Genomic DNA, 24,713 nt, shown 5'->3' on the forward strand with positions numbered 1-24,713 from the left:
ACCAAATATACCAACACAAGCCTCCTTTTATTTTTACAAAATAATTTATTTACATATATTACAATAGTAACACTGACTGCTTCACCAAAGTTCACATCAAAACATTCGTAATATTACTAAGAATTTATTGTTAAAATGGGAAATAGAGAATATAGTTACTTTCTTTTGTTTCGTCTTGCAGTGACGTCTAAACTATTCCAAACATGAGACGTTTTTTCACAACACTAAAAAGACAATCAACTCTTCTCTGAATGAATGTTTACAATGTTACCACTGAACTAAAACAAGACCAATTGTTACAGTCTCTCGTGCACTGAGAATACAGTGTTTAAATCCCCTGGGGTACATAAGTCAAAATTTGGTTCACTGATCCTGTTGTATGTACTGCTACCAGTACGGCATGCCTGCTCAGTAATGTGAGACTGTATAAGTTATCTTTTTATAGCAAGTGTTTTCCAGATGACGGCTCCTAGAGTGCAACGAAATTCTGTTATATAGAACTCAAATCTACTGTTAACATTACACTGGTTAATATCTTTGTACATATTGCCATTTGTTCAAAACTGTTGTAGCGAGTGTCATAAATCTGCTGGACTAGTGTGGCACAGCATGTTTATCACATACACACTGGCTCTTAAAGATGGATTTTTTTGGGATCGTGAACAATAGCTTTACTGTGTAACTGAAACACTGAAACATGCTCAGTGAAGGAGCTTAGGACCATGTTTGGGGAAACATCATGAATGATGCAGAAGTGTTCATGTAGCTCATTTTTAAGCCAGATCAGGAGATGAACCAGTATTGAGTGAACCGATGGTGTGTCGTACTCCATTAGTGTGTAAAGATTCGGATAAGTTAAAGAAATGGCAAACCTCCCGATTTGCTCAAGTGATATAAAATTGGCCCATCTTGCTGGAATATATGTCTGTATTCACAATGATGATGTTGTAGAGTCCACCACTTCTCTTCCGTTGCACACGGTCGGCACTATAGTAGATGCTGAAGCTGTGGAAATACAATTCTTTTTAGTTCGTGATTCTCTAATTCACCTCCAAATTAAACTTCTGTCATTTTTTACCCTCGTGATGTTAAAAACCCATTTATAAATCTTCCGTGGCACACAAAAGAAGATATTTTGAGGAATAAATCAATGGGTTACCAACATTATTCAAAATATCTTCTTTTGTATTCTGCAGAAGAAAGAAAGTCACAGGTTTGTAATGACATGACTGTGTATAAATAAACTATCCCTTCAAAATGTCAACAAGAATATGCATAAATGACCCCCTCCTACTGTGGTTCTTCACATATAGCACCAGCTTTGAATGTGGTGTGGTTACCTTGTGAGTAGGTGGAGCTGGGTGCGGTGGCCACGGTGGAGAAGCGGTTGTCTTTGGCCCTCAGAGTCGTCACGTTCTTCTGCGGCTGGAAGAGAATGACGTGGATCTTGGGGGCAAATAGGCAACCGAGCACCACAGAACCGCTCAGACTGACGGAGATGCACATGGTGGTGGTCTGTACCTGTACAGGATAAATCAGTTTAAATTTCAGTCTGTGTGCTCGTTGGTACAAATATCTTTCTATACACATTCAAGCATGTTGTTTAAGAACAACCGACCTGCACCATTTGAAGGTTTGGATCCCTAACCAAGTGTTTTCTCAAAATTTTCCTGACCTGTAGGGTCATTAGAAAGCAAAAATCCCCTAGTGGACATTGTTTTTGGCCACTACTGAATCTACTTTGAATCAATGTTTTATTTATATCTTTTGATAACTTTCCACATCAGATTTTCAGATCTGTCCCATCTCCCCTCCTTCCAAAGGTTAATGGGATAGTTCACCCAAAAAGGACATTTATTTCATCATTTACTCACCCTCAGATTGTTCCAACCCATATTCTTTTCTGCTGAACGAATAGAAGATATTTGGAAAAATGGCTGTGACTAAACATATCTCATCGCCCATTTACTGCCGTAGATCTGTTTGGTTACTGCCATTCTTCCAAATATCTTGCTATGTTCATCAGAACAAATAAATGTATACAGGTTTGGAACAATCTAATGATGACAAAACTGACCTGGGTACAGTTGTCTTTAGATGAAGTTTGGTCTGAAATAGTTTGCTGTATTCCTGCAGGAATGGCCTGTCTTTTAGCCTGCGGTCGTTCTTGATGACCGTGTTTACCGTGTCACTGACAGAGCTCTGACATCTCTTGCCCTCAGCCGTGACAAACTCCTGATGAAATGCGACATCCCTCACATAGTGTTTATGTGTTGACCAGACAGTTTCGTCGCTTTGCTGAATGTTTGCAATGGCAAAATGAGTTTGTCTGGATATATCAGCTAGAGGATTGCATTTAAAGGAAAAGTTCACATCAAAATCCAAATTGTGTTATTTTTTATTTACCCGCATGACTTTCAACGTGTTTTAAGACCTCCAGGTGACATCCGAGAGGTTTCCAGGCCTCCTCATAGACATCGTGGTTATAGTTGTTGTCAAGGTCCAGAAAAGTACTAAAGACATTGTTTAATTGGTCCATATCAATCAAAGTTGTTTATTTTGGTTTGTGTCGTCATTAAAAAAAAAAATTGAGCCACTATGAGCGGATGGACCAATTTATCGATGTCTTCAATACTTTTCTGGACCTTGACAACAACATGATGTATATGAGGAGGCCTGGAAATCTCTCAGATCTCACCTAAATCTTTATTTGTGTTCCGAAGATGCCGGGAGGTCTTAAAACATGTTGGACGTCATGCGGGTGAGTAAAAAACAACACAGTTTTGATTTTGAGGTGAACTTTTCCTTTAAGGTTTCATGTTTTGTTGTTTTGACTTGAAGAAAACTCTACAGAGATAGAATTCAGTTTTGAGTTGTATAAGAACAGGTTGAAAGTTTGATTGACAGATAAACATTAGAAGAGACATTCTGAACATAAATGCTCTTTAATCCTTATGTTTTGCCTTGTGGTTACACTTTACAATACAACACTGCAAAACATTATTTCCAAGCTTAATGTGGAATAAACCTTCAAAAATGTTTGTTTGCTTTCAACCCATCGTTGGGTCAAAAAGGAACAAACCCAGCTAAATATTATATTTGACCCAACGGCGTGTTGAAACAACTCAGCATTGGACAACCTAACAACATTAACAAAACTATTAATCCTACTTACTCTGTAGTCACTTGCAGTAACGTAGAAGATGGGTTGAAAGGCCAGCCAGATGATGCAAGTGGTGTACATAGTGAAGCCGATGAACTTGGCCTCATTAAAGTTCTCCGGACACTTCCTGGTCTTGAAGGCGTAGAAGGTGCAGAGTATGATGAGGATGCAGTTGTAGGTAAGGGACACCAGCATGCTAGAGTCCAGACTGTTACATTTCAAAGTGACCACATCTCTCCTGTCTGGGCCCACCTCTTTCCTCACCCCAGGTGCCTCTACCAGGAGCCATATGAGCGCAACCAACAGCTGGGCCGAAATCAGCACGGCGCAGATCGCAACCTGAGAGGCGGGACTTATGAAGCGTGGTCGCCGGGCGCTGTCCCGTGCCCCGCCGAAGATCCGTGCGATCCTATTGGTCTTGGTCAGCAAAGCTGAGTAGCAGATGGCAAAAGACGTGCCGAGTCCGAGACGCCGTAGGGTGCACACGAACGCAGAGGGTTTAGCGATGTAAATGAAGGTCATGGCGTAACACATGAGCACCCCAAACAGCAGGATGTACGAGAGTTCCCGACCACTGGCTTTAACAACGGGAGTGTCGTTATTGCGTAAGAAAAGGCCTGCTACTGCAAGCGTGCACAGCATTCCCAGACAAGCGATGGTGACCGGTCCCACAGCCCAAGCATCCGACCAGTGAATGTACTCCTCTGGAAGCTCATGGCAGCCGGTCAGGTTGGCAAGGGGCCACTCTCCGAAACCACAGTCCATACATGTAAACTCATCCAGGAGATACTGGTGAGGCTGGCATGGGATGCAAATCCAACAGCATACGTCTCCAGGTTGCATGCTTTTAGCTTCGTTGGGTTGGCATGGGTCGCTGCACTGGGACGTAGGGAGTGCACCACTTGCCCAGTTCACCACACTGGTATTGAGCACTAAACTCTGTGCCCAGTAGCCTACCTTCTTGTAGACATACTTGTTGTCCTCTTGACGGTAGTAAAAGATGTTGTAGCGACCCAGACTGTCGCCTAATGAGGTAAACCGTACCACATTCTCAGTGTCAGGTGGTCTAAAAGGTGCTGAAAAGTTTAAAATAAGATATCATTAGGATTAAAGGGATAGTTAGCCTAATTTTTTTGTCATTGTTTATTCACCCTCTTATCACTGAAACCATATCACTCTTTCTACTGTGGAACACAAAATAAATATTTTTGAGAAATGTGGTTCTGTGTCTATACAATGTAAGTCAATGGGGCCAATGTTTTCGGCTACAAATGTTCTTTGAAATATCTTCTTGAGTGTTTCGCAGAAAGAAAGTCATTCAGGTCCGAGAAAAAATATGAACGATTTTTGGGGGGTTCACTGAAATATCTATTATAAATAATAGAAAAAGACAAAATCTGACTGACTCTGAATTACTTCTCTGAGACTGGATTATGGTGGAGACCATTTGAAGCTCTTTGTTAACTTGATGAAAGATTGTTTCACGTTCATAAATGTAATTTTATCGCCAGTGGGAAAAAGACAAAACAAAATGACATGAGCTGGAAGGTAGCAAACGAAGTTTAACCAAATGAAGACTCAAATTATTGGTTAAATAAATTGAACACTGACAATCGAAGTTGTGCTTCATATGATGGAAGCAAATTGGCTATTGTTAGACGTTCATTTCTAAGATAGATAGATTTGATATGGTTGCCAGATGTACTCACCATCAAATTTCGTCTTGAGAATAAACTCACGGTAGAACCTCTTCCCATTGCCTGGCTTCATGGCATCGCACACCTTTGTGTTGTTGGGGCATACAGCTTGCCGCATATTGTGCAGGGCATAGGCCATAGCGTAGACAGCATTCACCACAAACATGATCTTTGATTCCGGCTTAAATGACCCGTTCCTTAGACTGTTAGTGGCGCAGCCGTGTTCATGTATACGACAGCCGAACCTGTGCTCCCAGAATTCCCTGAACCAAGGGTTCCTTGTATTGACTTCAGGTGTGAGCTTAGTGAAATAGTCCTCAAACTCTCTGATGGAGTATGAGGCCAGCTCAATGGTAAACGCCCCGTTGGCTGCTTTCTCGCTGCCGTGGACGACGCTCTCCTGTGCCCCCCAACCGTCGCTGGCCACCCAAATGAAGGTGGCGTTCATTCTGGCTGCGGCGGCAAGCAGTTCCCTGGCATCTTCGCTTTTGGTAAACAGGATCACCACTTTGGCGTTGGCTTTTTGCTGAAGTGAGCGGATGACGTTTTCATAGTTCCCTCGGTTCACCGAGCGACTGACTTTTACAGAAGTTGCGATGCAGATTTGGCGCACACGGGCCTCCTGTTGGAAGGCGTCGATGCCCGTCTCGCCGTAGTCGCCCTCTGAGGCTACAGTGGAAACGTAGGTCCAGTTGAAATAGCGCAGGATCTCAGCCATAGCTTTGGCCTGGTAGAAGTCTGGTGGGACGGTTCGGGTGAAATAATCGTAACGGGATTTGTCGCTGAGTTTGGCACTCGTGGAGGCGTAACTTATCTGCGGTATCTGGAAGAGTCTGAGGAGGTTTGCCACCTGCACACAGAAAGAAATAATTGATCATTAAGCGGAAACATTTTTGTGAAATAGCATCACACATAATAGAGATCACTTGTTTTATTTTGACAGCATTGAGATAAAATTAATATGAGCTTTACTTAAATCTCCTATTTCTAATCGAGATAAAGCTGGAATAAAATATAGCTGATATAAAATTTATGAAGATTTTGTGATACCTTAAATAGTATTGCCATGGTAATGCATCAAACTGCAATACTATATATATATATATATATATATATATATATATAATGTATATTAGGCTCTTGGTATTCTTATGTTATAAAATTTGGCACACACAATAGTTTCTTTAGCATAGAAAACAGATTAAAGGAGGGAAAGCAGAAGATGCTAAAGTGCAAAAAAAAGTTTAAATCTGGAATGATGTTACCATGGTGATGCAGTTTATGGCAAAAAGGAAAGCAGGAAGGCCCGTCATCACTGCTTGCAGCTATATTTTATATTTTGCTTGTGACAGTATAAAGTATCAGTATAGATTTTTAATCAGTTAAATTTATGACATAACTGCAATAAGCAGGTGATACTTTTGTAACAAAACAGACAATATGTCCAGCGTTATGAGAAGACAGATCAAATTGAGATCTTTCAGATGACTTTGGCAACATCTTCAAGATCACTAAAACAACTAACAAGTTCAAACCATAAATGGAAGAACCTCAGTAACCCACACATCCCCTTTCCAAACCTAGTAAAACTTCACATTCTTTTATCCTGTCTTCCTCATCTTTCTCTGATTCTATGGTTTCAGGGTATAGTAACACTGGCTCCAGACAGACTCAATTCTGATCACACAAGATAACACAGTGATAGACGCAATAATAATTTTAGGTACGGTGCACATTTTCCTCAGGGTATGATATGAAAATCTGAATGATATTTATCATTTTTGCTTTAAGGGTAGTTGAGAGAAAATTGACTCATTTTTTAGCTATAAACCGCGATAAAACCGATAATCTTGTTTAAAGTCATAGACTCATTAAGACATAGAATCTGTCATTGCAAAGATGATGTTATTATATCATAGCTTTGCACAAGTTGTAAAATAGTTGTATCATCTATTTTAACAACAAAAGAAATGATTTTCTCATGTCCACGTTTATTAGTTCCTGCAGGTTATGGCTGAATTCTGGTGATGAAAGTCTAAGAAGTTTCCTGCACTGCAAATTATAATGATAGCAGGTCCCCGGGGAGTTCTGGGTAATGACTGGAATTCGTGTCTGAATTTACACCAACGCAAATAGGAGGTTCAGATGCATAAAAAAGCCTTAAGCACAGTTATTATCAGCTATTTACATTTCATTTAACTTTCAATATAAATCCACACTTACACATTTTAGAACCTTACATGTAAACAAACATTTCTTACTTGAAGAACTCCATAAAAATATGCCAAAAGGATTTACGTATTTACTGTTTCGTTTGGTGCTCGGGGGACTTCGTTGCATTTTATTGCTCAGAAGTGTATTTCTCAGATTTTCCTGTGAAATTGCTTTGGAAAAATAGGAAAGTATAGAAATAATTAAACAACTGTTGAAATACATTAAGAGTATAAAGCAATTAAATAAATGTATTAAGAAAGTATTGATTATCTTCTAATAAAGTAAAGTTTTTAGTCCATATTGAAACTGGACAAGCTGGCAAATCTGAGTTTAGTTTGAGACGTTATTGAGATCTCTGAAACACAGATGGAGTTGAACTGTATGTGAGATTCTGTAAAAATAAAAAATATATATACAGTAAAGTAAATATTTAAGAAAAAGTTCATATTTTTTTTCTTTTCACATTTCTGTCTAAGAGAAACACCTGAAATATTAAAGTGATGTTAGCTGTGGTTTTTCATTCTTATGGGAATAGACAAATGAAGCAATTGTTGATATACAGTATAAAGCTAAGTTAATGTTCGCAGCATACAGGCATGGGTTGAATACCGATTCCAAGCTATACCATAGTTTAAAACCACAAACATTTCTGTTATACTGTTCCAAAGGTATATATGAGCTGTTTTTACGTCTCATTAAAGACTGTAATTTGTTGTTTGCTTATCTGCATATCATTTATTTATCTTTATGTATGCATGTAGGTTTCACAAAAATGCATGTTAAAAAATATTAGAAAGGAATTCCATGCTTTTAAAAGGTATGTGAACCACTGATGTAACATGACATACTTTACATGTTTACTACTGTTTCAAATATTTTGTGTTGCTTAAAAATAAAATATATTTTGTTCAGTGTATTTCACCCAGACATTTAAAAATACAAATTTGAAACCCGTGATATTTTGCCTTAAATAGCACATAGGACAAATTCATATTTGATGACAAGAAATGTTCACTAACTTTTCATTGACCTCAATTTCTCGCCACACTTTGACATTTTTGAGATCTCTTGAGGGACTCTTCTGAGCTGGAGAATACAGAACTGAGAAACAAGGGTCAATTTGTTCTAGATTTAATCTAATTAAGAAAAAAATTGCTTTGGACGTCTGCCACTTGTATTGCAAAAGCAGAATAAATAATCAGATGTACGTATCAGCCGTGCATAACTTACATATAGTTAATATTTATGATAACATAAACACTTTTATTTGGTAACATTGTTACATGTCTTCTGTATAAAAGACACAGGTCAAATGACTTTCTTAGGTCATAATCCCAATTAGTTGATTAAAAATATCAATCAACGGCTTTACCAAAAATTATTCGGCTAAAGTGGTTGGTTTAATCTCTGAGCTCACAGACAGAAATCATGGTCGGTGTAGTCACATGTCAGGTTTTGACAGACACGCGTAAAGAGCTCAGTGAATTCAAGCCTGAGGTGCAGTAGAGGTGAAAATAAGTCAATCTGTTTCATTTAGACGAGAGCAATTCTCAACAGTGTCACAGTACAGAATCGTACCTCACAAAATGTGAGATGCTGTGGAGACAAAACTGCAAATTAAAGTGAGAAAACCAGCAAATAGAGCATCTGAAAAAGAATCATTTGTAATTCCTCAAACTATACCACTGTTGAATGATCTGTACTGCTTATTTCTGAGGTGAGGCGCAAGAATCAGAAATGAATGAAATATAAGGGAAGAAATTCCTTTGCGTGAGCTAAATGTGTGGAAAACGCAAAAGAAGATATTTGGAGAAATGTCCCTGTGGTATTGTGTCCATACGGAAGTGTTGTTTGGTTACCGACGTTCTTCAAAATCCCTTCTTTCGTTTTCTGCAGAAGACAGAAAGTCATACAGGTTTGAAATGACATGATGTGTACATGATGACAGACTTTTTGTTTTCAGGTGAACTTTTAATGTGAACCTTTAATATGTATGAGCTCTAGAATGTGATGTGGTTGATAACATCTCTGGCATCTTCGTCCTCTGCCTCTCACAGCTCTTAAGCAGATGTTGATATTCCAGTTGCCTGTCAACACATTCATTTCTGTAGATGTCACAGGCAACAGGAGTCTGTCAGAATACTGCTGAAGCGTTTGACAGGGACCACCTGAGCTGAGTGTGCGTATCACTGCATTACAGTGCAGGACTCAGACTGCAGAACACAGAGATGCAAACCTCACCCAATTTCTTATCCGGAGAGGTAAGCAGCTGGGGTGGATTTGCTGTTTTAATTGGCAGCAAAATGAACCATCTTAGATTAAGTTGAATTCAGATTTAGAAATGGATTAAACATCTGTGTGTAACTCATACTGCATGTCTGTGCTATGAGTGATACCTCAAATCATTCAGCTTGTTAAGGAGGAATAGGACATGGAATTATTTATTTAGTGACTAGCAGAACAAACTCCCGAAACCAAACCACATCCAAATCCAAAGATGACATTTTAGCTAACACCTCGAAAGGTACCGAAGCAGCCCCATAGCAACAGCATCACAACTCCCTGGAAATATGATTCATGCATAAGCAAGTGCCCCTTCCTTCATAAAATTTAAACAGGTTCACAATTTGGTGTTAACTGATGAAGTTCTTTATTTGAAACGAAGGATGATTCAATCTTTTCATATTTCTATATTATTTAATAACAGGACAGTTCAACCCCCCAAAAAAAATATTCTGTAATCAATTGCTCACTCTCTTGTTGTTACAAACCTGTGTACATTTCTTTGCTCCGTTCAACACAAAGATACTTAGAAAAATGTTAGCAACTGAGATTTCTGAGGCACCATCTCCAAATATGCTAACATCCAAATATTCCAAATATCTTCCTTTGTGTTTAACCAACTGAAGGAATTAATACATTCATGACAGAATTTTCATTCTAGGTTATTCTATCCCTTCAACATAAAACACCGACTAGATTTGAATGAATGAAGAGTTGTGTGAGTCTGTCCAAACCTTGTCGAGTGATGCTTGGTAGCTGCCCAATCTCTTTCTAAGCCTTTTCCACCATCCTCTTGACATAAAGAGTCTATCTGCTTTCCCAGGACACTTCAGCAAGTGCTTAAGAGCCAAGCAGTGTCTTTACTAAACAGTAATGGCCGGAATTGCAAGTTAATAAGGAAATAAATGACAAAAGCAAAGGTAGACAGACCCATGCATAGTGATCTGCAATTTGCAATTATTTAGTCAACTTTATATATAGTTTGTCATTGTTACAAAGCAGTTTTACATGAAACATATTGACTATAAGCGAAACATAAAAAGTTAAAAAAGTAAAAACAAAAAAGGTGAACAAGATTCAAACAACCCACACACACAATAAGCACACGCACTAACACACACACATTTAAGATAAAGGAGAGAGAAAAACAGGTCAAATATTTAACAGACTTGAAATTCCTATATGCAATATTAATTTTAAGTAAAACTTTAAATTTCAATTTCTGAACTATAGTTCAATGAGTACCTATTACAATAAAATTGTAATTCTATTTAATGATACAGAAATGCAAATGATTTTGGCAGTAAATTGGCATAAATTAAATATGTTTCCGTGTCTATTCTCATCCACTGAGGCATGCCAGGACCACATGTGGTTACAGCCTATTAACATCATCTGTCTCAGAGCACAGCGGAGCATCATAGGAATGACCTTAACACACACGCACACACACTGAAAACACCATGTTTGGGAATTACTACAGTGCAATGAGGGTAACTTTTTACCTAAATGGTCCAGCGAATAAAATGTAGCGCCATCTAGTGGTGAGATTGTGAATTGCAACCAAGGGCTCTCTCACAGAACTAATATGTCGTCACGTTTTTGCTTCTTTGCAGAAGGAGATACTTATTTATGAAACATGCTCTCTAGAGGAGTTTGTCCATTTAAGGCTACTGTAGAAACAACATGACCAATTCCATGCAAGAACACCCGCGGTGTATGTAGACAGAAACAGCTCATTCTAAGGTTTTGAAAACAACGCTTCATTATGTAATGTCTTTATACACTTCTGAAGACATAGTTATGGACATTATATTGCAGTTCTGTCAATAGATATGATATGAAAAACTATACGAAATGATCTGAGGCAACAATTTGTGTCACCTATTATGCACATTATTATACTGCTCACACATTGTTATGTGCTGTAAAATATGATAAAATATTCCGTCACCTTGTGGGGGTGAGAAAATTTGACAGAGATGAAAGAAACATGGTGGTTATTGATTGGTTGGCATTAACAGAAGCATAACTCGATACGTGCCAAACTCTCCAAACCAAACACACGTCTCTTTAATTAGCATAGCAAACAATCCGTTCAGATGGCCCATTCACCACTAATATCAAAATGTGTCGTTATACGGGCCACACCTTTCAAAACGTTTCTCACGAATCATGAGTCTGAATGTAACCCTGAGATAACGAAGCTATCCGGATCGACGTGCATTATGTAAACGAAGTCATGGCCGATTTTGTTTATTCCCTATCCGGAGACCTGTCACTCACAGAATAAGCAGGATAGCCTGCCAATCTCATCACCACCGCCCACTCCGGCACTGGATATAGCTCTGCCTCCCGCTACCGGTACCCACACACGCATTAAGCTTTACGCCATCAAGCAATGCTAATGGTAATATGTCAGGCCTGATTGCGTCTCCCAATCCAGATGGCAATGGGTGAAAAACAGGTGTGAAAAAAACGGAGGAAATGTGCTGCCTCTTTTATATTCATGTTTGGTCGTGTCATGCTTGTTCCGGGTTTCTGGCTGAAGCATCTCTCGCATTCAGCGCTGGCCTAAATGATGTCTTGAGACGTCCTCCGAGCTCTTTTACCCCAATGCTGGACAGGTGGCATGGGCTCTGGTATAGGCCTCATTGAAGCTTTAATGACCAGCACGGTTGGAAGGGTCGTGAAATAGCTGCTTTGGTCTCCGAAAGCTTTTGTATGGCTCTGCAGGCCATAAACAGCATGACATATTGTATGCATGATAGTTTCCTGGTACATTATAAAGCGTAATTAAAGCACTAAACAAACTGTCGTTACATACTTGTGGACGTTCATTTCTTTTCTGGAATATATTCAGAACGGTGCTGCACCAGCTATTCCGCACAAACTTCACAAGTTTACCACACAAAAGTCTTATTTACACGTTTTAGTACAATCTGCTTTACACCAGAGAATCCAGTATTGCATTTTGTTACATTTTTGTAGCCTATTATTAAAACATACATATATATGTTTCTTTTGTCTGCTATTTATGTGTTTAGGTGCAAATGGAGATGGTGCATGCTGATTGTGCAGAGGAAGCTATAATGCTGACTGCTGCTGACGGATGTACACATGTGCTCTGTGAGTATGTTATAGAGAGGTTTATACGTGAGCTTAAATAGATGCGCTTAGAAGTACTTCCTGTCTCATTTCATAAAGTGACTACAGATTTCTGATATATGATCATATTGTGTACGCAAATAAAAAATATATTTTTATCTAGGAGAAGTTGTAAGCAGTTCACAGAATGAAACAAAAATGAAAACTCTTCTCATAATTTATCAAAAGTAAACTCAGGAAAATGGCAACGTACATTTAAATATTAAAATATTACTAGAAGAGAAGATTAACATATAATATAAACAGATACATTTGTAGTTTACATACGCATTTTTTGCTTAGAAGAATAAAGCCCATTTACCTAAAATCTTTTTTTCCTTTTATTAAATTTTGTCTATTTTCACTTCCTCAAAACACCTTTATTTTAGACCAACCATTATTTAAGCCCATGAGAAGGTATTATCACAAAACTCACCAATACCTCCGTGCTTGCTTTCCATGACACGCACCCATCAAGAATGCTGAACACATGCTCACAACAATATTTGTCTACTGTCTTGCTAATGCTAAAATTAGGTTTATACTTCATGTCACATTTCGATCTCAACCATCTGTTTCCAGTATGTTCGTATGATGGTTAACGCACAAAATTCCATCACAGCAAAATTAAAGCATGATTTCTGCCATATGAAGTGTGAGTGTGCAGCAATTAACACTCAGTCATCTCACTGTAACGACGGCCTGGAGGCACACAAACAAAATTAACAAGCAGGAGACTCAGGTCAGGGTTCTCAATGGAGGAAACTCTTGTGTTGACAACACTATGGGCGGATGCATATAGACCACATCGCAAGATGTAAACTCTCGTCCAGCAGCACTTTCGGTTTTAGTTTTACTTACATATATTGAAATCTTAAAGATATTCGTATAACAGTTTTATTTGTTTATAAAGGTTTTTTTTTTAGCTGTATTGTGTTCAAATGTTTGTGTAGTGTTAAAAAATGATACAGGAAGTGATGCTTTGTTACACATTTTCCCTTACATGAAAGCCAGATGTGCAAAAACAAAATCAATCATTTGAAACGTGTGGTTTGGAAAATGATGGTGTGAATTCCGTTTAAAGGCCGCTGTGAAACTTGGTTGCAAAAGAGATAACTCAGTTTTTTATGTTTTTTATTGTGCATTCAAATTGATATCAATTAAAATGCTGTTTGTTTGTTTTGATTTAACCCATAATAACTTAAAAAATACACGTATAAAACACATTAAAAACATGATAACAAAATAAAAAACATGATTTAATTTCTTTTTTTAAACGGAGTTATCTCATTTTGAAAACTCTTCATGTAAAAAATTCATGTGGTTTACTTTGAGGTTTAGGCTGTTCGTTTCAATGACGATAAGAAAGCAAATAATCATCATAGGAAGAACAAACAATATTTTTAGCAGTTTAGTTTTGTCTTGAACCTCGAATCAACCTGTGGTGGTTTTGCTTTTTTAGCTGGTTTATGCTGCTTCAAACTAAGATAGTTTCCCTAAAAATGATTTCATCCTTCACTCACCTTGATGTCCTTTTAAACGTGACTTTCTTTCTTCTGCAGAACATAAACCAAACAACATAGGCCCCCACCAGTTTGACCAATATAACCAGTTTTGTGGTAAGATGTTCTTCTGAACAGATCTTTAATTTCCTTTGTGGACAAGCTTTCATAGCATCCATACTTAAATAAGTGCATAAGTAAGTCGACCTTACCTGTATTGAGACATCACTATACGATCCTCCGATCACTCCGGAGATGGCCAGAGGCACTTCATCCGGCACAGGGTTCGACCCGTCGGGACAGATGAACCCCGGCTGATGCACTTTAGTGAGAGAGGCCCTCACAAACTCAAGGGATTGCTCTAGCGCGTACGTGTCCTTTGAGCAGGTGTCCAGTATGTGCGCTCCCAGCTTCAAACCAGGCAAAATGCGGCTGTCTTGGTTAATTTCATCCAACGCAAACATCATGGCCTCCAGCCTTTGGATCCCACGCTCTTCGTTTATCTTACCGCAGTCCTCCGTCCCCTCGCCCTTCTCGTGCACTGGAAACAGCCCTCCGATCACCAGGTCTCCATCCATGATGATCTCTCTCTTGGAAACGGACGGGGCTGGGGCGTACCTGGGGCTCGGTTGGGCCAGGGGGATTACGAGGAAAAGAAACCATGAGGCCTGGACGAGAGACCCTGCCATAATCCCGGCCGTGTCAGGGTTCACAAGAGGCGAAGAATTCTTTAACTATCCCGTGCCGTTTACTCGGTTGAGATATTTACTAGTTCTGCCATAGTTTGTGGACACATCTCGGTATCTTCTCTTCACCTGAAAGAAGAGATATGAATTGGCTCATTGATTTTTATCGCTCAGCATGAAAAAAGAAAACATTTGATAATTCAGTTCAGGTGGGTGTGGGATATAGCAATTCAACCTGAGAGTTTTCTAGTCTTTATTAATTCATATTCATCAATGCCTTCCCCGACGGCCTAATATTCTCAGGGTGTCAAAGGTGATGGATATCATCCTTTGCTTATGAAAAATTACAACCTGAGGGAAGAGGATGAAAAAGATGAAGCGATGAATAATATCAGCTGATAGAGTGGTCCTTGTCAACTATATATCACGTACACCCTTGTAAAGCTTTCATCTTCATTTATTACTCTCCTTCGCATCACATCCTTTACACAGTCATATTTATGGGGAGACTGTTACGTATGTCTACAGATTCTTTTACATACTTCACACTATGATATATTTGTTTAAAGAACTTTTATAAAAACACAGATGGGATATCTTTAAATGTCTAAATTATTTCACCTAGATATCAATAGGATTCATGGAAATGTAGAGAGCGAATGGAAATGTTTGCTTAATGTCTCTTATGTCTCAGAAACTTCTCCTGAGAATTATTTTTGCTTTGTTTGGTTGCATTACAATTTTTAAGTTAATTCAATGTAAAAATGTTTTAATATTATTTAAAATGTCGGTATGAACTCAAACATTTCTCATCAAATTACATATTATTATTATTATATATTATTTTACTTCTACAATTCTTATTTACTCCATTATCCTTATCATCTTATATTTACATATTTTTCTTATTTATCATTTCACATTGTTTTTATTCGTCTATTTTTAATGGCCACTTTTATTTGCTCTAAGGTTTTTAGGGAGAAACTTCTGAGACTAACATGATACTTTAAATGACACACAACGGAGAACCAATCTCTTTATTTACACATCTTGTGTTGATTTTATTTATGTTTAGCTTAACTTTTATATCTTAGTTTATATCTTAATTACGAATTTTGAATTTCCAAACTCTCAAGTTGTTATTTAAAAAGGGGTGTTGGCATTATGCATCTTTTTATCCATTTCTAAATAAAGTTCATTGTCACATTTCTAGGGTGTTGCTTTATGCTACTGTTAGGAGCTCTTGAGTGGTTTTCAGGAGTTCTTGCTTACTGGTCCCATTTAAGAGAACCCAATCTTGGATATTCCGGATGATTACATTATAAATCCTACGAGTGCTGCTTGTCTTAAGAACTTAATTCTAAAATCTAACACGTTTCTCTGGTGTCGTTTTTCTCATCTCGCATAGTTCTTGTTTGGCATATCACTTTAACTAAAGTCATAAATGGTATGGTGTACTGTAAAATGTTCGTAGATTTTATTGCTTTAGATATGGTGAATGAATATGTTAATTTGACTGGGAGGGAAATTTTCCCTGAGACAGGTACAGACATAAGCCTCTGGTTCTGTCTAAATTCACCTATAACTAAAATGATTAACTGAAAAAATGTCATTTGAGATTTAATTTCAGATAAAGCACTTCAATTCCTTGTGTTTCCCCTCCTGTATCCCTGCTCCTGGCGTAATGAAGCAACATCTTCACGTTTATTAGGGTTCTATCCCTTAACTTCTGTTACCATGGAAACAGGAAAAAGTGGATGGTATGGGGTGGCAAGGCGATGCGATAAAGGTGTATACATACGTTCCAATAAATATGATAACTGTTATCATACAAGGAATAAACGATTTAGGGGATGACAACAAAATGACAAAGTTAATGTTAGCTTTAGTCTAGATTTCTTGAAAATTACCTTTCTAAGGTAATAAGAAACATGTATCAAATCTATCTGATACATTAGATTCTGCTAAAACAGATATAAATGAGTTGACATCAAGTAAGATTATAGATCTGAAAACATATAGCTCTGACTATTTGGACATTCAAGATCAGTGAGAATTGAACATTTGCGTGATCCACACAAAAATGTTGTTTTGTTATTGCATCAACAGGCATTTTGCAAGTCTTATAACAGTAAAATTTCAGTCTAATCTCAAATTGTGGTTTCAGCAAAAGCAGAAGGACCCACTGACCACGCTACAGAAACATTTAAATAACATTAAAACATAATCATGGCTTTTTCCTCTCCACCAGAACAATGGAAGCAATGGGAGTCCAATGTTCGCTGGTCATCAGAAGCGAGTCGAGCTAATGGACCATCACAATAATGAACTGTCCGGGTATGAACATTAGATTTGGATTTGAGAAAAATGTTTTAACATCTTGAATTACAAACATGCACACAAGTTAAAGTTAACATACATTCTGGTAGTGTCAAAAGGTAATTTGCGGGTTCCTTGGTAGGAAAAAGCTGTTATCTGAAGAGTTATGGAGGAGCTCTCATTACCGGGCACTCAAACAAGACACTTCAACCAAGGTTGTTCGGGGGACACAGCGTCAAAAATCAGTGAACAATAACTCACACTGGAAGTGAAACATCGAATCGGAGACTTCAGTTCATCGCAAATGTTAAAGGTAGTTATTTTGTCAAGGGTGACTGGTGAAACCAAACTTCTTTGTAGAGTATTTATTTAACCTCCCGTCAAACAGTTCTCCATTTATTTCAGTCTTTTGTAAAGACCGTTCACAGTCCAGTACATCTGACAACTTTGACAAGGTTCGAGAGGTTATTGTTCATTTCAATACATTCGATTCTAGATTTTATTCTTGATACCACAACTATAAATTGACCGCTCACATCTGACAGAAGAATGAAGCCTTTCTTCCAGGTTAAAGACTGATAATGATGGATTTTTTGGTTTAACAAGACCAAAGAAACCAAGGCTGCTCTGACCGTTAAATATTCACAGATAAATATCCAATTAACCAAGGGAAGACACTGAGCTTGCGGGAGAATTACTTCTCTTGATCCTTTTTATTTGGCAGCATTTTTTATGTATACTGAGAGACCAGATGGGATTTTAGCAATCTGGGCTCACCATCAATTATAAATATGACTGTGAAAGAGGTCTAATACTCGTATAATACCAATAGCTTCAATTCATCTATAAATGTAAATGATTTTACATTGCACTCTTTATATCATACACATGCACAGGTTTGTTTCGACACACAATTAAACCAGTGCCGCTTCCTTTTCATAAAACACTTTGGTTTCATTGATAACTTCTGGGTCACAGCCAGAGCAGTTGAATGGCTCGGTAATGTTGCCAAGGATGAGGCATTCACAGACATGGAGCAAATTAACTATGAGATGTTTATCTCGGGACATCCAATCAGCTTTGCTCTATGGGTTGCTATGGATGCTTTACACTATTCAGATTCAAAGTGTCAGCGAATGAACAGAACAAGAGTGTTGAGAAGTTCTCATGACTACTCGGTGGACAGCGAAATGGCACTTGAACGGCTGGAATGGGAGGTTTGAAATGTGTTGAATGAGCAGACTGAGCTAAAACAATGATTGTGCATATGAATATGATTATTCATGAAGCATTGTGTCGCTTTGAATGGAGGAGGGTGTGGACTTGGATTATCCACAGAACACAGTGATGTAATATTCAAAAACTGGGAAAATTCAACAGCACATGTGTCATTTTTCCTTTGATTGTTTGTACACAGTATTAATGTCTGTGTGAAGAAATGTGAAATATTTACACTTTGTTGAGTTTGCTATATCCAGGCGCGGTCTGTCAAATATTATATATGAACAGAATATTTATTATATATAAATATGATACAATTTTAAAATAAATATAAGCAATATGCTTATATGCTACATGTTTTGTCTCAGTACTAAAGATGCTGTTTATGTTTATCAAAGAAGTAATATTGGCACTCCAAAAGTACAGAAACGCATTTATATTTTCATTCTACGACTGTTAACATAATGTTTCCTTCAGTTCTGATGTAGGGTCCTTAAACGCACAATATGGGATGCTATAACGTAAGGTGTCCCATTATAATTCAGATTATTCAGATATAAATGTATGTATGTGTATTTTTGAGCAACATCTCATCTTGCACAAAAGTGCACGACAGTCTTGTTGTTCCCCTTTACTTAAGAAATGCCAAAGCATCCGTGCGCTCGCGCTCGCGGTATAATTCTCCAGCTCTTTGACTCGTTTCGGATATCTGTTGCATGTAATAAATTATTTCCTTATTATAATAAAAAACACTTAATTCTGTGTTGGTTTACACAATATGTGTGCAAATTATGCTAGAAGTTGTTGTTTTGTGTGTCCAAAGAACGTGCGAGCGGTGCGCGCGGGTACAAGTGTTTGTCGCGAACGTAAATAACAATGCATGCTGTGAATCTTACCTGTGAAGCGTTTACCTGGCAGAAATACAACACATTGTGCAGCTCGTTCAAGGATGTAAAGTTGACTTCGCTTTAAACCAGTTGGTGGAAATGTGCGCCCGTGCGTAATGTCCCCTCAGGTGCAAAAGCGTTTGATGGGTTTGGTTTGGTCTGTCCTCGGTGCGCTAACAAAGATCTTGGTGTGATGAAGAAGAGGAGGAGGAAGCGCTTACCTGTGCACAGAGGAATCTGTTTGAAGTGATGGATGCGTTCTCATTAATGGCAACTTCCGCGTGCACACACCCTCCAGACCCCTTCAGACCTCATGAGTCCACTTAATGATGAGTTCGGTCCTCAGTCTCGGGGTTTGGTAGAGCCCGACAGTTGTTTCCAAACACCTGTCATCATAAGAGCTTTAATAAACTATAACTAATTCTCCACGGATCTCGCGGTCACGACTGCCTCTGACTGGAAGTTAGTTATTTTAATTGAGCAACACTGCACAGAAGCGGCACCTCGGAAAGCATTTGTGGCCCTTCTGTTCAGATTTGAACCCTTAATATTAAATAATGGTTGTTGCTCTTTTCTGTTGTTTTCGGGGTCCGAGCTTCATCCGTGCGCGGGGGTCTGCTGGACAAGCGCCTCTATGCATTCTCTCTCTCTCTCTCTCTCTCTCTCTCTCTCTCTCTCTCATTGCTGCTGGTTGCTATCTGTGAAGATGAAGATAGGTGGAGTCACAACAATGTTACATTGATCCATGTTGACCCGGGTCATTTTTATCCATGGGTTTTAACATGAGTTTTGTTTCATCTGTCACACAGTTTATACTCCGGGTTAGTCAGAAAGCATACATTGAAGATGGAGTTTGTGATTTGTGTTTTTATTTATCAAAAATATTGTGTTTTCATAAATGTGTGTGGCACTTAAAAATGTCAAATTTGTGTTACCTTTACAATCCTCTATTAAATAATCCTGTAGCTTAATTGCACATTTAGTGCATCACAATGGAAATGTGGAACACTGCCCACTTGCTTTGCTTCATGGAGTGGAGTCTAAATCAAATTCTTGTTAAAGGATTTTCAATGAGCCATTAATGATGGAAAGCATCAAAATACATGTACATTACTGCATTAGCTCATAAAATAGTGGAAGTTCTGTAGCGCTGTGTTAAGACCCTTCAAGTGCCCTCCAATGTCTGTTCTCTGAGATTCTCAACCAATTAAAGGCATATCGGGAGGGGGGTTGGTCACCGATGGAATGGACATTTCTGATGGGAGCACAAAGCTTGCCTTGTCTTTCATACACTCTCCCACACCAAACACACACACAGCAGTCTGGATATTTTCAGACGGTGAAGAGAACCTACAATGGTGATTAGGGCAATAAACACTTGCGATGCATTATATAATAAACTACCTCTTAAACACAGGGACCAATTTTCTCTTGAACAAAAAGTATCATAGCGGTCCAGAGGAAGTCGACAAACACCCTGAAGTTTAAGGATATGAATAGTACGGATCGCTCCAAACCTTTCCACCCAAATTAAAGGGGTAATTTGTCAAATGTGCAGACGAATCTGAAAGTTTTGCCTCAGCAAGAGAAAAAAACATTTGGAGGTTTGCATGACGCAATGTCTTGCAAAACTGTCCATTGTTATGCTAAATGACAAGTTTGTGATGCATTCATGCAGAAATAACATATATCTGTTATAGAACGAAAGGTTTTTTGATTAGGCCTCTCATAAAAATGGAAAAATCGAGCCAACAAATAACAGTGTTTTGTTTTGTAATTATGCGCTAGAATCCAAATGTTGATTCTGTTTGGGTTTGGATAATTTTTCATACCATTTTTCACAATGAAGTAAGCCGTACCAGACATGCTGTAATAATACACAGACGTGGTGCTTCGGTATAGTTTATGTATGTTTGTCTGGAAGAAAACCTAAAGAAACAAGACATCAAGGTCTCAACAACCTCACGTTTAATGGAAGTTGATGTTTGGGTATCAGTACAAGAAAATGATGAACTTAGGTTATTTGTCAGGTGTGTGGATGTTGTTAAAGCTCACAGACGGCAGGTTGAAGAAATCAAATGAACGTGTAATGTAAACATTGCTAAGTAATACCAGTTCAGACCCACAGGCAATGACTTCTAGTAGCAAAAAGTCTACGGTTCAAAATCATTTATAACCCATTTTACTACATGATGCAAATTATTTCCAAGAGAAACCAAATAGTCAATGATGATGTGACACAGTCCGATCTGTACATATGGTGTTGGCGTGTGCAGTTGTAAAACCAATAGCATGAATTCGTAAAATAACCAATCGTAGCCTCTTCTGTCTAAACTCTTTATTAAGTTGATCAACAACTAGCAGAACAAATCATAGAAATGACAATAAAACAACATTCTAAACTTTATAAAAATACAAAGGTATCAAGTATGTCAGGTGTGAATGAAAACATTTTAACATCAATACTTCAGCACATCATCTGAGGGCCATAGATGCTTTTATAAAAATCCTAAATTAACAAAACACATTGTGAGGAACCCACTAAAATCACACTAGAAGTGTATCAACATTAACCTTAAAGAAAATACTAATTCAAAAGAATAACACACTGATCAAATGTATTTGTATTATCTGAGCAAAATATGGAAATACCATTTAGGTGATCAAATATGATCAAACAGCACATAAGACAAATGTCTGCTTCAAACACCTTCAAATGCAAACAATTAAGAAGTGTTATCTTCAGCAATATTACCAGTCAGTTTCTGCTGCAAATAGAGATTTCATTTGTCTATAAACATATGGCTTTGATGAATTAATATTCAAGTCACAGAAATCTTTCTTTGGGTGCAAATTACTGATTACTGAAGGATGAAGATTGAATGAGAGGAATTGAAATAATAAATCAGGCTCAGGGGTAAATAATTGAAAGCCGAACATTACAAAACGTTTACAAAAATAATTAAACACATTCAGGTATAAAAGAATGCCAGTTTAACGTCTGTCATTAGAAATGAACAATCTGTTAACAAACAAACAATTCATTTACCAATGCGAAACTAAATAGGGAGCCCGAAATATCATTATGCTTTTCAAGATATATACGGGTTACCTGACTCGTTTGTGTTATAAAGAGGCACCATTGTGTACCTACTAATTCCCTTTAGAATAGATAGAAACACTGTCTAAACATTTTTATATTTGTCGATTGTTTAAAAAAGGAATTCTGAAAATTGTGTGGAAATTTAATCAATATTAGCTTTAAAGATTTTTTTTGGAATTTCATTTCCATTAATGGCACTTTATTTTCCTCACATTTCCCATAATTCCTTTACGTTTTTATTTACTCTTCCTCAACCATCATCTCTCTCTCTTGACCCTGCAGGTTGTTTTTGCTGGGTCCTGTGAGGGGTGTAGGGGTGTGGTAACACCTCACCGTCCTGTCTGACTCAAAGTCCAGCTCCTCAAAGGAGGAGACGCTGGAGGTGTCGCTTCTCTCCGCGCGGTCGAAGTCTCGCTCGTCATCCCACTGTCTGTCTCCGTCTCCCTGGGAGCGAGTCGGCGTGCTGGACGGAGCAGGGGAAGTGTCTCGACTTTCAGAGGGAGGTAGGCGGCTCATGGAACTGCGCTCGCTGTGGGAGTCGGCACCTGTGCGTTCACACACAAAAACACGACAGCTTAGGTGAGTCATTTTGACGGGGTGTCACAGAGTAATGAAAGCATCTCCTGTACGGCTGACTATGATCAGCTACGTTCTGAAGACTTTTCGTGCCCAAACCACTTCTCATTTCATTTCAAAATCATTCTGTCTATGGAAAGTCCACATAAAACATTTGATTGGTGTGTGTGTGAGGAGTCCCCGCACACTCAGCGTGTCATAGTGACAGACGCATCAGGACCTCCTGTATCTAAGCTGTTTTTCTGTCAGTGGATTTAAGATGCAGTGAAAGTTTTTGTCAAATAGTTGACCGTTACTTGGTTTATCTTCCTCCTGTCAACACTGCATTTTTGTAGGACAGATCCGATGTGAAAGGGTAAAGGGAGAGATGACAGGTAGAGTGTGTGAAAGAGAGAAATAAGGATAAAGACGTTTATATGATTTAGAAGAAAAAGACAATAAAAAAGTCTGTTGTTTGCCAGCAGCATGAATACTTGACAATATATCACCTACATGTCTTATGACACAGTGGTTTTCAAATAGTGCATCAGTACCCAAAGGGAAACACAATGGTAAATAGAAATATAATAATAAATAACATGTAACTAACTGAACTATAATTACGTTTCATTAGAATATCAAGATTTATCAACGGCATCATAATGTTAGGATAACAAGTTCAGGGTAATAATACAAATATATTCTGTGCCTAATTTTATACATTTATGGTGCTATTTTAATCACTATTTAATAATAAATGTATAATCGAAAGAAAACCGTAAACATCTATATGGCATATGCAAAAAATGCCCAAGTGTCTCACACACAGAACAGATGTTGAATGTTGATCTGAATATAATCTGAGCAGATAGAGATCAGTTTCATACTAGTTCGGCAAAATAAAGCTATTCGTTCAGCATGACAACTGGTTGACAACATCGTTTGAAATGCATAGCTGACACAGCGCTAAAGGATGAAATGAAATGACTCTTTGCAATTTATTTCTTAAAGCAATGATAACGCATGTTGATTTTTAAATGGTCAGCCGTTCTAACCACAGCTGTCGTGAAACATCTCATCAACTTTTCAACGCAGCACAGACATCTGTTTGACGAAAAGGAAAAGTACTTCAAGTTAGAAGAAGCATTTAAAACATCTGTTCTTGGAAATAAAGTAAATTTTATCACATGTCAGTTAGGCTTCAGCATCATCTAAACAGAAAATATTCTCATTTGTGACCCTGGATCACAAAACCAGTCTTAAGAAGCACGGGAACATTTTAGTAAAAGAAAAAATACATTGTATGGGTCAAAATTATAGATTTTTCTTTTATGCCAAAAATCATTAGGATATAAAGTAAAGATCATGTTCCATGAAGATATTTTATAAATTTCCAACCCTAAATAGTGGATGGCCTGCTACAGTGCCTCAGATTAAAACTTTAAAGGCAACTTTCTCAATATTTAGATTTTTTGAACTCTCAGATTCCTGACTTTTAAACGGTTGTATCTCAGCCAGATATTGTCATATACTAACAACTCGTATATCAACAGAAATCTAATTTATTCAACTTTCATGTTATGTAAAATAAAATGAAAAAATACCCATAAGACTGGTTTTGTTTGCGATGGTCACATTTGAATAATTGATCATTGATAATAATAAAATAAGAATTGTTAAAGTGTCTTACTTTTCAGCATTTTTAATACATCAAAGTCTAAGTGCATGTTTAAGTAATTACTGTTTTATGGCACAATTGTAGGCTAAACTAAGTTTCATTTAGGAAAACAAAATCAAAATTGAACCTGCTTTAAACCCCTAGTGTTGAGAATGAGTTTGTTAAAACCGGTGCTATTTGTTAACAATTAGTTCATGCATTAGCTAACATGAACTAACAATGAACAAATCTTCTCCAGCATTTATCAATCTTAGTTTA

At 37.8% G+C, this 24,713-nt stretch overlaps 2 protein-coding genes across 5 annotated transcripts in view; both read right to left on the reverse strand.

The window, feature by feature from the left end:
* Positions 1-66: 66 nt before the first annotated feature.
* Positions 67-19,749, reverse strand: grm2b (glutamate receptor, metabotropic 2b). Of its 4 annotated transcripts, none has more exons than XM_056734959.1 (6): positions 19,341-19,749; positions 14,219-14,821; positions 4,873-5,710; positions 3,176-4,239; positions 1,341-1,521; positions 67-1,005 (listed from the first exon to the last, which is right to left on the reverse strand). In XM_056734959.1, exons 2-6 carry the CDS (start codon positions 14,693-14,695, stop codon positions 932-934), a joined length of 2,634 nt encoding a protein of 877 aa, XP_056590937.1. In that variant the 5' UTR covers positions 14,696-14,821; positions 19,341-19,749; the 3' UTR covers positions 67-931. The 4 variants fall into 4 exon arrangements, with proteins under 4 accessions (XP_056590937.1, XP_056590938.1, XP_056590939.1 ...); XM_056734960.1 differs by having other exon boundaries at positions 19,129-19,749; XM_056734961.1 differs by lacking the exon at positions 19,341-19,749 and adding an exon at positions 14,928-15,014.
* A 1,693-nt stretch (positions 19,750-21,442) lies between these two features.
* Positions 21,443-24,713, reverse strand: part of LOC130410330 (testis-expressed protein 264 homolog) — a 36,105-nt gene continuing 32,834 nt past the window's right edge. The window contains exon 4 of the mRNA XM_056734938.1: positions 21,443-22,767. Within this exon, the coding sequence (XP_056590916.1) occupies positions 22,463-22,767 (305 nt within the window). The 3' untranslated portion in view covers positions 21,443-22,462. The remainder of the gene's footprint in view (positions 22,768-24,713) is intronic.

This window comes from Triplophysa dalaica, chromosome 21, assembly GCF_015846415.1.
Source record: "Triplophysa dalaica isolate WHDGS20190420 chromosome 21, ASM1584641v1, whole genome shotgun sequence".
In the NCBI taxonomy this organism is placed as follows: Eukaryota; Metazoa; Chordata; class Actinopteri; order Cypriniformes; family Nemacheilidae; genus Triplophysa; species Triplophysa dalaica.